This window comes from Salvelinus alpinus, chromosome 14 (genome assembly GCF_045679555.1).
Source record: "Salvelinus alpinus chromosome 14, SLU_Salpinus.1, whole genome shotgun sequence".
In the NCBI taxonomy this organism is placed as follows: domain Eukaryota; kingdom Metazoa; phylum Chordata; class Actinopteri; order Salmoniformes; family Salmonidae; genus Salvelinus; species Salvelinus alpinus.
The window spans coordinates 49,097,427-49,114,442 of NC_092099.1; the positions used below are offsets into that span (position 1 = coordinate 49,097,427).

General features: G+C 43.7%; 1 protein-coding gene across 6 annotated transcripts in view; it reads left to right on the forward strand.

Moving 5' to 3' along the window:
- Positions 1 to 17,016, forward strand: part of LOC139539009 (contactin-associated protein-like 5) — a 114,684-nt gene that overhangs the window by 83,625 nt on the left and 14,043 nt on the right. For all 6 annotated transcript variants that reach the window (XM_071341663.1, XM_071341665.1, XM_071341661.1 and 3 more), the window contains exons 11-21: positions 173 to 279; positions 3,991 to 4,110; positions 5,162 to 5,362; positions 7,744 to 7,900; positions 8,402 to 8,529; positions 8,686 to 8,856; positions 9,725 to 9,943; positions 12,052 to 12,291; positions 13,144 to 13,368; positions 13,451 to 13,584; positions 15,037 to 15,124. In XM_071341663.1, coding sequence (XP_071197764.1) covers positions 173 to 279; positions 3,991 to 4,110; positions 5,162 to 5,362; positions 7,744 to 7,900; positions 8,402 to 8,529; positions 8,686 to 8,856; positions 9,725 to 9,943; positions 12,052 to 12,291; positions 13,144 to 13,368; positions 13,451 to 13,584; positions 15,037 to 15,124 — 1,790 coding nt within the window. The remainder of the gene's footprint in view (positions 1 to 172; positions 280 to 3,990; positions 4,111 to 5,161; positions 5,363 to 7,743; positions 7,901 to 8,401; positions 8,530 to 8,685; positions 8,857 to 9,724; positions 9,944 to 12,051; positions 12,292 to 13,143; positions 13,369 to 13,450; positions 13,585 to 15,036; positions 15,125 to 17,016) is intronic.

Sequence of the window (17,016 nt, forward strand, 5' to 3'; positions counted from 1 at the left end):
TCATAAATCTCTGAGATTGTAAAAACAGATTTGCAGTTGATTTTCTACCTTATCAAATCTTTAGAATGTTTTATTATTTTTATTATGTACACCCTGACATTTGCTCATGCATAGTATAGATATTTATATACATGATAACGTCATGTATATTTCTGCTGTTGCCTATCTCCAGATGTCTGCCCAACTTCTGTGAACATGGAGGGCAGTGTTCCCAGTCTTGGAGCCGCTTCTACTGCGACTGCTCTGGGACAGGATACACTGGAGCCACCTGCCACAACTGTGAGTCCCCACCTGCTCTTCTTAGCTACACTATATACAGTATATAACACTCACCACTCCTTTCTCAAATGTGTTCTTGACGATACTGTTATGCTGATGAATGAGGACCCAAAAGCGACTTAAGAGAAACAGAGTCTTTATTCCAGTCTTAAACAAACAATGATACTCCTGGATATTATCATAGGTAAATCCAAAACAGGAAACTGAAATCCTCTCGTCAGTAGAGAGGAACGACTGGAGACGCGACCACAGACTGCAGGTCGCTTCGGGAAGGCACAGGCCGTAGCTGACATAGACACCTGCTCACACGCAGCATCTGAAGAAGGCAAAAACACGACAGGGCGGAACAAGGACACAGAACAGCAAACATCAAACAAGAATCCGACAAGGACAGAAGCGGAAAACAGAGGGAGAAATAGGGACTCTAATCAGAGGGCAAAATAGGGGACAGGTGTGAAAGAGTAAATGAGGTAGTTAGGAGAATGAGAAACAGCTGGGAGCAGGAACGGAACGATAGAGAGAGAGAGCGAGAGAGGGAGAGAGGGAGGGGGAGAGAGAGGGATAGAAAGAGGGAAAGAACCTAATAAGACCAGCAGAGGGAAGCACAGGGACAAGACATGATGATCAAAGACAAAACATGACAGATACTGCACAATACACCCCATGACGGGATATGCACTATATTAAAATGCATCTCACAATCACATAGAGCTGTTATACATGTGCTGCCCTCCTTATAAAGTGTAATTCAAAGGGGTAACAACATGAGATGGTTTAAAGCCAGAGTGAACCTGTAGTGATCAGTCCCCTGGCTTAACTATCTGGGTCTCAGGTAATCCCTGTTAGTTGTACATCAAGATCCTCAGTCTGACACATGGAAGTTTCTCCTCTCATCTGTCGTCTCCAGACATGTACAGATACCCTTTTCGATATTCACCACTGAGCGCTCTCAGAACCCTCTGCTCCTGAATACTGATTTGTTGTTTATTCGCCAGCGGATGCAGTGCACTTTGATATGAATGTGCACCACATGATTGAAAATGCCCCCACTTACTTCGAACATACTCTTTTTAATGTATAATGGTGCCTGGCTTGCTACCTTTTCTTAGTTACAGTATGCGTATGTGTGCAATATGACATGCAATATGGGAAGGCTAGGACAAGGTCCAATTGTATTTCTATGTATTATCGATCCCCATTAGTTCCTACGTAGGCAGTAGCTACTCTTCCTGGGGTCCCCAAAAAATCAAGGCAGTTATACAATTTTAAAAACTTCACAACAGATTTCACAACACATTAAGTGTGTGCCCTCAGGCCACTACTCTACTACCACATATCTACAACACAAAATCCATGTGTATGTGTGTGTAGAGTGCAGTGCATAAGGTGTTTTTTTATCTGTTTTTTCCCCCCTGATTCTGCTGTTTGCATCAGTTACCTGATATGGAAGAGAGTTCCATGTAGTCATGGCTCTATGTAGTACTGTGTGCGCCTTCCATAGTTTGTTCTGGATTTGGGGACTGTGAAGAGACCTCTGGTGGCATTTCTTGTGGGGTATGCATGGGTGTCAGACAGCTAGGTGCATTCAACATGTCAATACCTCTCACAAATACAAATAGTAGTAAAGTCAATCTCTCCTCTACTTTGAGCCAGGAGAGATTGACATGCATATTATTAATGTTAGCTCTTCATGTACATTTAAGGGCCAGCCGTGCTGCCCTGTTCTGCCCTATTCTGTGTTGCACCTGACCACATGACTGGACAGTATTCCAGTTGTGACACAACTAGGGCCTAGGACCTGCCCTGTTGATAGCATTGTTAAGAAGACAGAGTAGCGCTTTATTATGGACAGTTCTCAGCTCCCCATCTTAGCTACTGTTGCATCAACATGTTTTGACCATAACAGTTTTACCATCCAGGGTTATGCCAAGCAGTTTAGTCTCCTCAACTTGCTCAATTTCCACATTATTCATTCAATTTCCACGTTATTCATTACAAGATGTAGTTGAGGTTTAGGATTTAGTGAATGACTTGTCCCAAATACAATGCTGTTAGGTTTTGAAATATTTAGCACTAACTTATTTCTTGCCACCAAATCTGATACTGACTGCAGCTCTTTAAGTAATTTCACTTGCTGTGGTAGCTGACGTGTGTCGTGTATAGAGTCATCACCATACATAGACACACAGGCTTGACTCATAGCCAGTCGCAGGTTATTAGTAAAGATTGAAAAAAGTTAGATGCCTAGACAGCCGCCCTGGGGAATGCCTGACTCTACCTGGATTATGTTGGTGGGGCTTCCATTAAAGAAATCTCTGTGTTCTGTTAGACAGGTAACTCTTGATCCACAACATACAGTATCAGGGAATGTAAAGCCGTAACACATACGTTTTTCCAGCATCAGATTATTATTGCTGATGTCAAAAGCTGCACTGAAGTCTAACAAAACAGCTCCCACAATCTTTTTGTTATCAATTTCTCTCAGCCAATCATCAGCCATTTGTGTAAGTGCCATACATGTTGAATGCCCTTCCCTATAAGCATGCAGAAAAATCTCTTGTTAATTTGTTTACTGTGAAATAGCATTGTATCTGATAAAACATATTCTTTTCCAAAAGTTTACTTAGTGTTGGTAACAGGTTGATTTGATTGGTCAGCTGTTTGAGCCAGTGAAAGGTGCGTTGCTATTCTTGGGTAGCGGAATGACTTTTGCTTCCCTCCAGGCCTGAGGGAACACTATTTCCTATAGGCTTAGATTGAAGAGATGGCAAATAGGAGTGGCAATATCGTCCCTATTATCCTCAGTAATGTTCCATCCAGATTGTCAGACCCCGGTGGCTTGTCATTGTTGATAGACAACAATAATTTGTTCACCTCTTCCACACTAACTTTACGAAATTCAAAATTACTATGGTTCATATAAAGCATGTATAAAGCATGTATATTTATGTACCATATATTATATTCCTATTTTCAAAGGTAGATGTCTGTGTTTTAGAGTTTCTCAACTAATATCCACTCAGAACTATCGCAAATTTTCCAGCCACTTTCAATTATGTTACATGCTAGTCAATACAATCATTTTAAAACTTTCTCATCAAATTTCTGTCAGACATTTGAGAGCATAATGTATCCCTGTGTTCCTCTGTAGCCATCTATGAGATGTCATGTTTCCCTGTGTTCCTCTGTAGCCATCTATGAGACGTCATGTTTCCCTGTGTTCCTCTGTAGCCATCTAAGAGACGTCATGTTTCCCTGTGTTCCTCTGTAGCCATCTAAGAGACGTCATGTTTCCCTGTGTTCCTCTGTAGCCATCTATGAGGCATCATGTTTCCCTGTGTTCCTCTGTAGCCATCTATGAAGCATCATGTTTCCCTGTGTTCCTCCGTAGCCATCTATGAGGCATCATGTTTCCCTGTGTTCCTCTGTAGCCATCTATGAGGCATCATGTTTCCCTGTGTTCCTCTGTAGCCATCTATGAGGCATCATGTTTCCCTGTGTTCCTCTGTAGCCATCTATGAGGCATCATGTTTCCCTGTGTTCCTCTGTAGCCATCTATGAGGCATCATGTTTCCCTGTGCTCCTCTGTAGCCATCTATGAGGCATCATGTTTCCCTGTGTTCCTCTGTAGCCATCTATGAGGCATCATGTTTCCCTGTGTTCCTCTGTAGCCATCTATGAGGCATCATGTTTCCCTGTGTTCCTCTGTAGCCATCTATGAGGCATCATGTGAGGCCTACCGGCTGACTGGCAGCTCCTCAGGCCTCTTCTCCATTGATCCAGATGGAAGTGGTCCTCTGGCGCCCACACAGGTCTACTGCAACATGACAGGTGAGCTGCCACCGGAGCCCCCAGTCTTGGTAAGCAATATCCGATTCAGTCACTGACAGATCACATTGCTTTGACCCACAGCACAACTGACAGCCAAGCTATCATGTGGAAAATCATTAGGGTTACTCGATATGGACCCGCCCTTTGGTTACAATGAGAGCTTCAAGTAAATATTTGGGTAAATCTCTGCTGTAAATAAGAAATTATTTGTGTAAAAGTGTGCAAAGTTACTCAAAAACAAAAGTGAATCCACAAAATGATCAAGGCTCTGATTCAAGTCTGTGTCTCATGTCTTCAGGGCTTTAGACTTTTGACAGACAGAGTAAAGGAATGAGAGCTTGATGCTTCAACGCTGGCACTCAAGACAATATCCATCACTTGCTGTCATGAGCTTTCAGCTCTGACCTTTCCGGAGGTAAATGCAACATTTAAGTAATTACGGAGGTTGCTGGCTGGCTGGGTGGCTGGGTGGCTGGCTGCCTGTTGATAGTCTGGCTGCTGCCTGTTGATAGTCTGGCTCAAGATCACAATGTTTGCCTTTTTTTTTGCCCTCCACAAATCCTAATAATTTTGCATTGAGTCGCCTCAGGTTGACCTCAATTAAGGAATCTATTAGAGATGTAAATAACTCTCAGCTTGACAACCTGGGATGTGAATAATCACAAAGTGGAAGAGGATTTTCTCTCAGGCAAGGTAAACACCAATTCCCCCATAGTACATCAAATAGGGGGATGGTAATGAATAGAAGTTCTCACCTCATTGAATCATACAAACTATTCACCCTTGGTTAGAGAGCCTACAGGAAGTCTTATGTTTGACTGTGGATTACTGTACATGCAGGAAGCCCCTTTTTAATCAATCTAATAATTAATTCAACATGTTTATTTGGATATTGGCTTGTACTAAGTCAAAGCTTGTGAATGTATCCAAGGGTTTATAATCAAAAAGTTCAAAATTACACAACCAACCGGCTCTGCACATCATGTACAGCATGTTACAGGTCAAAATGTCTTCAGGTTTGTGTTTTGTTCTATGTTGTGTTGTGTTGTAGAGAACAAGGTGTGGACAGTAGTGACCCACAACAGCACAGATCCAGTCAGGGTCCAGGGTTCGACACTACAGAAGCCCTACATTATGAAGTTTAACTACAGCGCCTCACCTGAACAACTGATGGCCCTCGTGGCCAGGTCAGAGCAGTGTCAACAGGAAGTTATGTACAGCTGCAGGAAGTCCCGCCTCTTCAACACCAGAGGTGAGTTGGGTTGATAGCGTCCTGTTCACCTTATGAAGTCAAACTTAGACATGTTCCCAGATGGACCTGTTCCGTAATATGACTGGTTAGTATTCTAAGAATGAACCTGACTCTGACCTGAGCGTGTTAATATACGCTCAATCCTCTAAACATTGATCCCATTATCTTGCAATAACTTGAAAGGCTACCGCCCAGCATGTCTCTGAGCATCAATCTTCAATTGCTTTGAGAGCAAACGGTCTCCCAGGCATCCCACATTTGCTCCTAAATCATGAAACATTCATGAAGTCCTGAATTCCCTGATTCCCTGGCTGTCATGTGTGCGCAAACAAACAAGTTAATTTTCACAGTGGATCAATAAGAGACAGGAAACAAGTCATTTCATGGGCTATATATGAACAGTGTCAGATGGAACATGAATACTGTAGGTTGTTTTCTGCTGGCTGTCGTGCTTCAACCCATATATTCTCTCTATAGAAGATTAATGATGTTCAACCCCTCTGTCATACACACCATGTTACTTAGCTGTTCAATAAATATAGCGATCAATAATTGTTTATTATTAGACCAATTTGGCAAATGGATTTATGTAAATTTGCATGATATTAAAAAGTTTATTTTTGTGAACTCATACATCACACCGTCATGAATGTGTAACCTGCATGCATTGATGGAATATGGTTCACATTAGTTTAATATGTTTGATTGTTTTTAATTTGTTTGTGATTTTAATTGGTTTAATTATGTGTCTGTAGTGTTGGGCACAGGCTGCAGCTTGTAATATGACAAGAAAAGGCCAGTTAGCATCTACAATGACACTGTAATTTTGACTCGTCTTCTCGATTCATTATAACGTTTCATCTACAGTGCATTCGGAAAGTATTCAGACCCCTTGACTTTATCCACATTTTGTTATGTTACAGCTTTATTCTAAAATGTATTAAATTCTTATTTTTCCTCATAAATCTACACACAATACTCCTTAATGATAAATGCAAAAACATATTTTCAGAAATTAGCAAATGTTTTAAAATTAAAAAACTGAAATAGAACATTTACATAAGTATTCATACCCTTTACTCAGTACTTTGTTGAAGCACCTTTGGCAGCGATTACAGCCTCGAGTCTTCTTCAATATGACGCTACAAGCTTGGCACACCTGTATTTGGGGAGTTTCTCCCCATTCTTCTCTGCAGATCCTCTCAAGCTCTGTCAGGTTGGATGGAGAGCGTTGCTGCACAGCTATTTTCAGGTCTCTCAGAGATGTTCGATCGGGTTCAAGTCCGGGCTCTGCCTGGGCCACTCAAGGACATTCAGAGACTTATCCCGAAGCCACTCCTGCGTTGTCTTGGCTGTGTGCTTAGGGTTGTTGTCCTGTTGGAAGGTGAATCTTCGCCTCAGTCTGAGGTCCTGAGCGCTCTGGAGGAGGTTTTCATCAAGGATCTCTCAGTACTTTGTTCCGTTCATCTTTCCCTGGACCCTGACTAGTCTCCCAGCCCCTGCTGCTGAAAAACATCTGGTCTGAGACGCTTTAGGTGCCTTTTGGCAAACTCCAAGCGGGCTGTCAAGTGCCTTTTACTGAGGAATGCCTTCTGTCTGGCCACTCTACCATAAAGGCCTGATTGGTGGAGTGCTGCAGAGATGGTTGTCCTTCTAGAAGGTTCTCCCATCTCCACAGAGCAACTCTTGTTTTTTAATTTGAATACATTTGCTAAAATTATAAAAAGCTGTTTTCGCTTTGTCATTATGGGGTATTGTGTGTAGATTGATAAAAAACAAAATATTTAATAAATTTTTAGACTAAGGCTGTAACGTAACAAAATGTGGAAAAAGTCAAGGGGTCTAAATACTTTCCAAATGCACTGTATAAATGTACCGTTTCAGTACTTAGGATGCACATTGGCACATTATTTGTCATGACTACAAAAACAGAACAATAAACAACAACTAATTTGTATAGTATTAAGCTCTCAAATGTTTGCCCAACACTGGAACGTATTCTGATTAAATAAGCAAGCAACACTGGAGCCAAAGAAGACTGTTTAATTGTCAATATTGTACCTCTGTTTATTTCAAGACCTCAAAGTAAGTTCCATGAGAGGGCATCTGTAATGTGTGCGGGTTTGAAATGTAACAGAATCTAGTTCCTGCAGGCCTGTAGTGTCTCTCAGGCAGAGTCATGTTGTGGGACAGAAGACTGTAGCAGGGCCACTTGCAGATGCTCCAGGAAATGAGCCCTGCGAGTCTAACTGACATCACTGAGGACTCATTGACACAATGCCATGGGATACCAAAAGATGCCGAGGGCTCTAATCACATTCACTGTGCAGATTCTGTTTCTCTACAATGTGGACCTAATTGTAATCCTGTGACTGGTCCAGATGGCAGCCCGCTGTCCTGGTGGGTGGACCAGGGTGGAGAGAGACGGACCTACTGGGGAGGCTTCCTGCCAGGTGTTCAGCAGTGCTCCTGCAGCCTGGATGAGAACTGCATGGACATGAACTACTTCTGCAACTGTGATGCCGACACAGACTCATGGTAACTAGGCAAATATTTCTCTGTGTATCTACTGGGCTGTTCATTGATCAATATCAAAGCTGTACAGACCTTTGCGTTTGTCTTTTTGATCATAATAAAAATGTTTTTGGCGCATTACTTACTTTCCATATAGAACTTTAAATACAGGGATATCTTCATCACAATTCAACTGCTGGAAAACATTTACTATACGAAGGTATAAATAACTATAAAACATATTCAACTGCAGTTCTTAGGATAATATTCTTTATTACATAAGTTGTTTTAAACTTGAATTCTGTTGTGTACATTCTTTTTTTTAACATTTATTCTCACCCTGTGTGCCCCCATGTAATTTTGCATTTGGGGAACCTAATTTGCATATCTCCTGAGATACAGTCCAGACCTTGATCGATCACTCCATCTTTATAGTGTTTACTCTGAAGTTTCAATGCTGACTGAGGATTGGATTAGTTTATCTGTAGTGAAATTAAGAGGCTTCTCTCTCTCTGTTTATTGCAGGTCTAATGACACAGGAGTCCTCTCCTACAAAGAGCACTTACCAGTGAGTGAGATCGTGATTGGGGACACCAACAGAACTGACTCTGAGGCGCTCTACAGAATCGGCCCGCTGCGTTGTTATGGTGACAGTAGGTGAACTGTTTTATTTTGTAACATTTTTATTTTGTAACATTTTTATCTTACAGATGGTCCCTTTGAACATCCTTGTTTTTCCAGGCAAAATGCTGATTAAATATTGACTGTGTTCAAAATCATAGAAAATACTTGTATTTCCTGTTTTCTAGAGTCTGTGTGGAATGCAGCGTCCTTCTACCAGGAGTCATCCTACCTGCACTTCCCCACCCTCCAGGCAGAGCTCAGCACTGACATCTCCTTCTACTTCAAGACCAGCGCTCCCTCAGGAGTCTTCCTGGAGAACCTGGGCCTCAAGGACTTCATCAGAGTGGAGCTCAGCTGTGAGTCTGTTAGCCGCACTCTCACACACACACACACACACACACACACACACACACACACACACACACACACACACACACACACACACACACACACACACACACACACACACACACACACACACACACACACACACACACACACACACACACACACACACACACAAGGATCCATTTGGAGGAGGCCAGTGGTTTGAAATCATAAATATTCTGTTTTCTGATGAAAGCACTTCCCAGCTACAGTAGCCTACATTTGACATGCAGTTAGAAAAATGTGCAAGATGTCACTCCTGACCTGCACTGCATAATTTAATACTAATGACACACACAGTGCTCTGTTATCAAGCTGTCAAGCCTCTAATAACATTTTCCTTGGCAGCCAAAAACAGCGGCTGTTGAAGAAAATAATGATCAAACTACATTGTGAATGTACTGACTAGCACCGAGTTCAAAATTAGTCTGTAAAAGCTTATCTTGAAGTCTTTCGTAATATTCCATTTGGAGCTCTGAAACAAGTGCAGCGTGTATGCATATATAATATGACTGTAAGTCACTGTGGGTGGTTGGATGGATGGAGACGTAGGATGAGGTTGTGGGTGGAGGCTCACTTCTTTTTATTTACATACAGGTGGATGCAAGCTATTCAATGATATTCATTTGTGTATTGCACCTATAGCCCCCGCCTCCCCCCAACAAGAAAATAACTAAATGTATAAAGATTTGGTCACAAATAAAGCCTTTGAAGATCAATGCATCACATTGCAACTCATCGACATAAAACGAAATGGTGACCCATAGAAAAGAGGAGTCTCAGATTCACTACTGACCTGAATGACTGTCAGCTTGTGTCCCCGTTCTGTTCCCTCAGCACCGTCCGTGGTGACGTTCTCCTTTGACGTGGGAAACGGGCCGGTGGTCCTGGCCGTCAAGTCCCACGTGCCCCTGAATGACAGGCAGTGGCACTATGTGAGGGCGGAGCGCAGCGTGAAGGAGGCCTCACTGCAGGTGGACCAACTACCCATGCGCTTCCTGGAAGCTCCATCTGAGGGACACCTCCGCCTCCGGCTCAACAGCCAGCTGTTTGTGGGTAGGACTGGCCTCATAGTCTCAGTCTCAACAGCCAGCTGTTTGTGGGTAGGACTGGCCTCATAGTCTCATTCTCAACAGCCAGCTGTTTGTGGGTAGGACTGGCCTCATAGTCTCATTCTCAACAGCCAGCTGTTTGTGGGTAGGACTGGCCTCATAGTCTCATTCTCAACAGCCAGCTGTTTGTGGGTAGGACTGGCCTCATAGTCTCATTCTCAACAGCCAGCTGTTTGTGGGTAGGACTGGCCTCATAGTCTCAGTCTCAACAGCCAGCTGTTTGTGAGTAGGACTGGCCTCATAGTCTCAGCCTCATCAGCCAGCTGTTTGTGGGTAGGACTGGCCTCATAGTCTCAGTCTCAACAGCCAGCTGTTTGTGGGTAGGACTGGCCTCATAGTCTCAGTCTCAACAGCCAGCTGTTTGTGGGTAGGACTGGCCTCATAGTCTCAGTCTCAACAGCCAGCTGTTTGTGGGTAGGACTGGCCTCATAGTCTCAGTCTCAACAGCCAGCTGTTTGTGGGTAGGACTGGCCTCATAGTCTCAGTCTCAACAGCCAGCTGTTTGTGGTTAGGGCTGGCCTCATAGTCTCAGTATCATCAGCCAGCTGTTTGTGGTTAGGGCTGGTCTCATAGTCTCAGTATCATCAGCCAGCTGTTTGTGGTTAGGGCTGGCCTCATAGTCTCAGTCTCAACAGCCAGCTGTTTGTGGGTAGGACTGGCCTCATAGTCTCAGTCTCAACAGCCAGCTGTGTGTTGGTAGGGCTAGGGTGAACAGCCCCTCTGTGGATTAATATGTGCATAGAGCAGTTATAAATGTGATACCATATAAACCATATAAATTAGTTGTAACTAATATAGTATTTTCAAATACACAGCCCAAAGCAAGTACTTTTATTTATGCGGCCTCGGTTTCAATCCCCGGCATCTCTACAATTGTTTGGCTCCCGAGTGGCGCAGCGGTTTAAGGCACTGCATCGCAGTGCAAATGGCGTCACTGCAGTCCCTGGTTCGAATCCAGGCTGCATCACATCCGGAAGTCCCATTGGGTGGCGCACAATTGGCCCAGCGTCGTCCGGGTTTGGCCAGGATAGGCTGTCATTGTAAATAAGATTTTGTTCTTAACTGACTTGCCTAGTTAAATAAAGGTTAAATTAAAAAAATTGTATTTGAATGGTTATTTGTATAAAAAATAATTACAAAATTGTCAACCAAATTGTATCTGTAAGTATTTCAAAATACTTTTTTCAGATAATAGTTTCTAATAACTGAGTTAAATGCGTGGGAGTGTATTTGAGTATTTTCAAATACTTTACAAGTGTATTTCCAAATACATTCCAATATTCAACTACTTATTTATTCAAATAATTGTTATCTGAATACCTGAAATATTATTTGAACCCAGGTCTGGTTGTAACATTGTAACAAGCATTATGAGCTAGTTATAACGTGTGGTTCCTCCTCCAGGGGGAACAGCAGCTAGTACTCAGTAGAATATGATGCATTACATACTAATTGTGTTATAACACTGTAATAAACATATTAACTAGTTATAACGTGTGGTTCCTCCTCCAGGGGGAACAGCAGATAGTACTCAGTAGAATATGATGCATTACATACTAATTGTGTTATAACACTGTAATAAACATATGAACTAGTTATAACCTGTTGTCCCTCCTCCAGGGGGAACAACAGCTAGTACTCAGTAGAATATGATGCATTACATACTAATTGTGTTATAACACTGTAATAAACATATGAACTAGTTATAACCTGTTGTCCCTCCTCCAGGGGGAACAACAGCTAGTACTCAGTAGAATATGATGCATTACATACTAATTGTGTTATAACACTGTAATAAACATATGAACTAGTTATAACCTGTTGTCCCTCCTCCAGGGGGAACAGCAGCTAGTACTCAGTAGAATATGATGCATTACATACTAATTGTGTTATAACACTGTAATAAACATATTAACTAGTTATAATGTGTGGTTCCTCCTCCAGGGGGAACAACAGCTAGTACTCAGTAGAATATGATGCATTATATACTAATTGTGTTATAACACTGTAATAAACATATTAACTAGTTATAATCTGTCATCCCTCCTCCAGGGGGAACGGCGGCTAGGCAGAGGGGCTTCTTGGGTTGCATCAGAACTCTGACTATAAACGGTGTGACCTTTAACCTGGAGGAGCGGGCTAAGATGACCCCGGGGGTGAGCGCTGGCTGCCCCGGCCACTGCAGTGGCTCCAGCAGTCTCTGCCACAACAGCGGGAGGTGCATCGAGAAGAACAGCGGCTACGTCTGTGACTGCTCTCAGTCTGCCTACGGGGGGCCCTCCTGCAAGGAAGGTGTGAAACGCATAGTAACTCCATCACAGAGGTTAAGCCTTGGGGTTGATTTAGCTGTAATGTTGTTTCATCTATTCATTCTGATGCTGAATCTATGATTCTAACCTTTAACTTCAAGTATACATACAAAACATGCACTTCCAGTTTGTATAGTATCATTTTAACAGCTGGGTGAAAAGTTCCCTCGCGAAGTGCAATCTGCTGCAGTCAGGAGAAGTTGATTAACATAGAGCTATGTCACAACAGCCCTTTTACAGAAATCTAACATCGCTCAGAGGTGATGAAAACCTTGAATATTTAGTGTTTTCAAGTGAAATATTCGATGCCAGCAAAGATCTTAGGCTGCCTCAGTCCTAATGTTCACTTGCTCTTGAAGTATTGAAGTAGAGGTGTTGAGATCAGTGGCAGAGTGCAGATTGGAGTCCATCTGAAGAAGAGATCAAAGAGGGATGAGATGAGATGACAGATCCTTCCTCCTCCGCTGTCTCTGGTCTGTCTCTGCTCTCACATTCACACTAATCTAGGCCTCCATTATCATGGAGCAGACAAGCCTGAAATATTCCACTGGTCTGAAATACAATAGTCTCCCTTTGATCCAATCCCACTACTGTAGCATCTGGAACACAGAACTTAGACAATATTGTTATTTTTTTTAGCGTTTTTCTTTTTACTTTTAGATGGCCATAAACATATTAGCAGAATGGCCTCTGGGGCCTCTGGGGCAGTTACTATAGCATGAATGGAGATACTATTGATGGCTAGCAACAAGTAAGAGAGGACCATATTGTGCTGGACTGTCACCCATGATACAATGCATTACCTAACCCATACTCTCTCTCTGTGTCCATACAGAGGTGTCTGTGTCGTTTAACACAGAGTCGTCGGTGACCTACACCTCCCAGGAGCCTTTCTCTGTGATGCAGAACAGGAGCTTCCAGGCCTCCAGTGTCTACAGAGAGAACAGCAGGGCCAGAGAGAACATGGCTTTCATCTTCATGACCACACAGAGCCCTGCCATGCTGCTCACTGTCAGCACCTTCAGCCAGCAGTACATAGCAGTCATCCTGACACGCAACGGTAGGGACACGTCTAGGATTATCAAGGTAGGATTCAACCCTTTGAATTCACGGTTTAACCCAGCTTGTGTTGTGGTCTACAGGGAGTATCCAGATCTGGTACCATCTCCATGTGGACAGGAGACCAGATGTGTTCAGTCCCAGACCCTCCAGCCTGGCAGACGGACGCCTCCACCGTATCAGAATCCACCGTGAGGGAAAAGACGTCTACCTACAGGTGAGCAAAGGATTAACATGGGATGTTTACAACAAATGGGATTCCTACATTTGATGTATGAAATAGAAATGTAGGAGCAGGAGAGGGTGAGGAACAGTAGAGAGTGAAGAGGGTGAGGAGCAGGGGAGAGTGAAGAGGGTGAGGAGCAGGGGAGAGTGAAGAGGGTGAGGAGCAGGGGAGAGTGAAGTGGGTGAGGAGCAGGGGAGAGTGAAGAGGGTGAGGAGCAGGGGAGAGTGAAGTGGGTGAGGAGCAGGGGAGAGTGAAGTGGGTGAGGAGCAGGGGAGAGTGAAAAGGGTGAGGAGCAGGGGAGAGTGAAGAGGGTGAGGAGCAGGGGAGAGTGAAGAGGGTGAGGAGCAGGGGAGAGTGAAGAGGGTGAGGAGCAGGGGAGAGTGAAATGGGTGAGGAGCAGGGGAGAGTGAAGTGGGTGAGGAGCAGGGGAGAGTGAAGAGGGTGAGGAGCAGGGGAGAGTGAAGTGGGTGAGGAGCAGGGGAGAGTGAAGTGGGTGAGGAGCAGGGGAGAGTGAAGAGGGTGAGGAGCAGGGGAGAGTGGAGAGGGTGAGGAGCAGGGGAGAGTGAAGAGGGTGAGGAGCAGGGGAGAGTGAAGAGGGTGAGGAGCAGGGGAGAGTGAAGTGGGTGAGGAGCAGGGGAAAGTGAAGAGGGTGAGGAGCAGGGGAGAGTGAAGAGGGTGAGGAGCAGGGGAGAGTGAAGAGGGTGAGGAGCAGGGGAAAGTGAAGAGGGTGAGGAGCAGGGGAGAGTGAAGTGGGTGAGGAGCAGGGGAAAGTGAAGAGGGTGAGGAGCAGGGGAGAGTGAAGAGGGTGAGGAACAGGGGAGAGTGAAGTGGGTGAGGAGCAGGGGAGAGTGAAGAGGGTGAGGAGCAGGGGAGAGTGAAGAGGGTGAGGAGCAGGGGAGAGTGAAGAGGGTGAGGAGCAGGGGAGAGAGAAGAGGGTGAGGAGCAGGGGAGAGTGAAGAGGGTGAGGAGCAGGGGATAGAGAATAGGGTGAGTAGCAAGGGATAGAGAATAGGGTGAGGAGCAGGGGTGAGTGAAGAGGGTGAGGAGCAGGGGAGAGAGAAGTAGGGAGGTGAAGAGGTTGAGGGGCAGGAGGGTGAGGAGCAGGGGGTGAAGAGGTTGAGGAGCAGGGGGTGAAGAGGTTGAGGAGCAGGGGGTGAGGAGCAGGGGGTGAAGAGGTTGAGGAGCATGGGGTGAAGAGGTTGAGGAGCAGGGGGTGAGGAGCAGGGGGTGAAGAGGGTGAGGAGCAGGGGGTGAATGGGGTGAGGAGCAGGGGGGTGAAGAGGTTGAGGAGCAGGGGGTGAGGAGCAGGGGGTGAAGAGGGTGAGGAGCAGGAGGCTGAGGAGCAGGGGGTGAAGAGGGTGAGGAGCAGGGGGTGAAGAGTGTGAGGATCAGGGGGGTTGTGTGTGTTCTTCACACCTCCATGTTCTTTTTTCCCTCCACTAGATTGACAAGGACATGAACCTAAAGTACAGCCTGTCATCAGACACAGAGTTCATCTCCATCAAATCACTGACCTTGGGGAAGATCACAGGTGAGCCCACCAGAGAAATTAGGACGTGCTTTTTGAGGTAGTTTGAAATGATTAAATGACTGCAGGCTACAGTCATGGTTTTTACTGTAAATGGAGGAAATGAACAGCCTACCACAGTGCAGGGCTTAGAAGAATCAGTCTTTGCAATTAAGGCAAAGCTTGTAAGCTGGAAGAGATAGACGAGACGTGTCTGTGATATAACGTGGAATAGACAATCTAAGCACTAGATTTGGTCAAATAATCACTTCTCGCATCTGGTATAGATTTGACAGGCTGATGGGGAGGGTTGTCAGCCACCCCACAAGGACATTGTATCTGTCTAATAATCTGTCTCACATATTGCACGCATCACAAATCTTGGGAGTGTTGTACTCAAGCGTATCACTTCACACATTAGTCAGGAGCTAAATAGAACCGTTAAGTAAACCAAGCGTAATTTGTCTAACACAGAGATTCACAATAGTTTAGGGAACGAGTAAATCTATGCTAATTAACAACATCATTTGCATTTCATAACAAATGTATTCATTTTATCATTATGGTACTGGGGATCTCCTGTTGGATGAGGATGCATATATGTACGAATAGATGCTGTCTATACATTCTTTTGAGAAGAACACTGTTTTTAGACATTGATCGTTGGCGATGTATTAGATATTTAGAAGGCTTGAATCAAAAATACTCAACATAGGCAGGCCTAAGCATCAATCATTTTAAATGATTTCCAATTGTTCATCAAACTCATGAAAAGTCATGAAAGTAAAGTTAAACACACAAAATCTAAACAACATTATGTATGCTAAATCTGGGTTAGTGTATATAGGACAAAACATCAATTTCCTCTAGTATGCCTGTATCTTTCACACATACTGTATTCATATGACTCCAGCACAGCACAACAGCATCCACTACTTCCAACGTGTTTTCTGCAGGATGAAAGGAAATACATTCTTGGCTGGGTTATGTCTCCTAGGGATCTATTAAGTCAAAGGAATGCTTCAGCACCACAAACAAAGACCAATGATGAACATAGTGGCGATGATCATCGTTAAACTTTTTGGGGGTCAATTACACTACTTCCTGTACAGTAAATTGCCTTCTATGGGAAGTATGGTAATTATAGATTTCAAACCAATTAGATGCAATATTACTTTAAAGGGAAGAAGCTGTTGAATGTTGACCCTCGTGGTCTGATTAGCTCCATTATATTTAAAATCTTTAGACAAATTACAGGCACACACTGATCTCTCTTGTATCTTATGCCCATCTACTCTTGTCCTTAACACAAATCAAAATAGCAAATTGTTTTCAGAGCTCGTATCTCTGATTTAATGATATTCAAGTGCTCTAAGCAGCCAGCATCCTATCTACATATGTGGCAGTCGTTATGATTAATTTCCTGCAAATGCTGAGAAATCTTTAAATAAATGTATTGTCCTCGACTAACCTGTACCCCCTGTACATAGCCTCGTTATTGTTATTTTATTTTTTATTTTTTTAAACTTTAGTTTATTTAGTAAATATTTTCTTAACTTATTTTTATTAAAACTGCGCTGTTGGTTAAGGGGCTTGTAAGTAAGCATTTCACGGTAAGGTCTACACCTGTTGTATTCGGCACATGTGAACAAATAAACATTGGATTTGATTTTACTGGAGCTCTAATTGGATTTGTATAGAGTTCATATGTATTTTCAGACTGTCTCATTGAACACAACAAGCAGGGACAATACAGTCTCAAGAGTGCCTGCTCAGTGGTCCATGCTATCTCACATTGACAAAGAGATAGAGATTGCTTTGAGGGATTCTATCCAACATGTGCATTAGTCAAGGTGAGATACAGACGTCGTTGTGGCAGTCGGTGGACGTGTGATTGCTTTATTACCATTCTGATT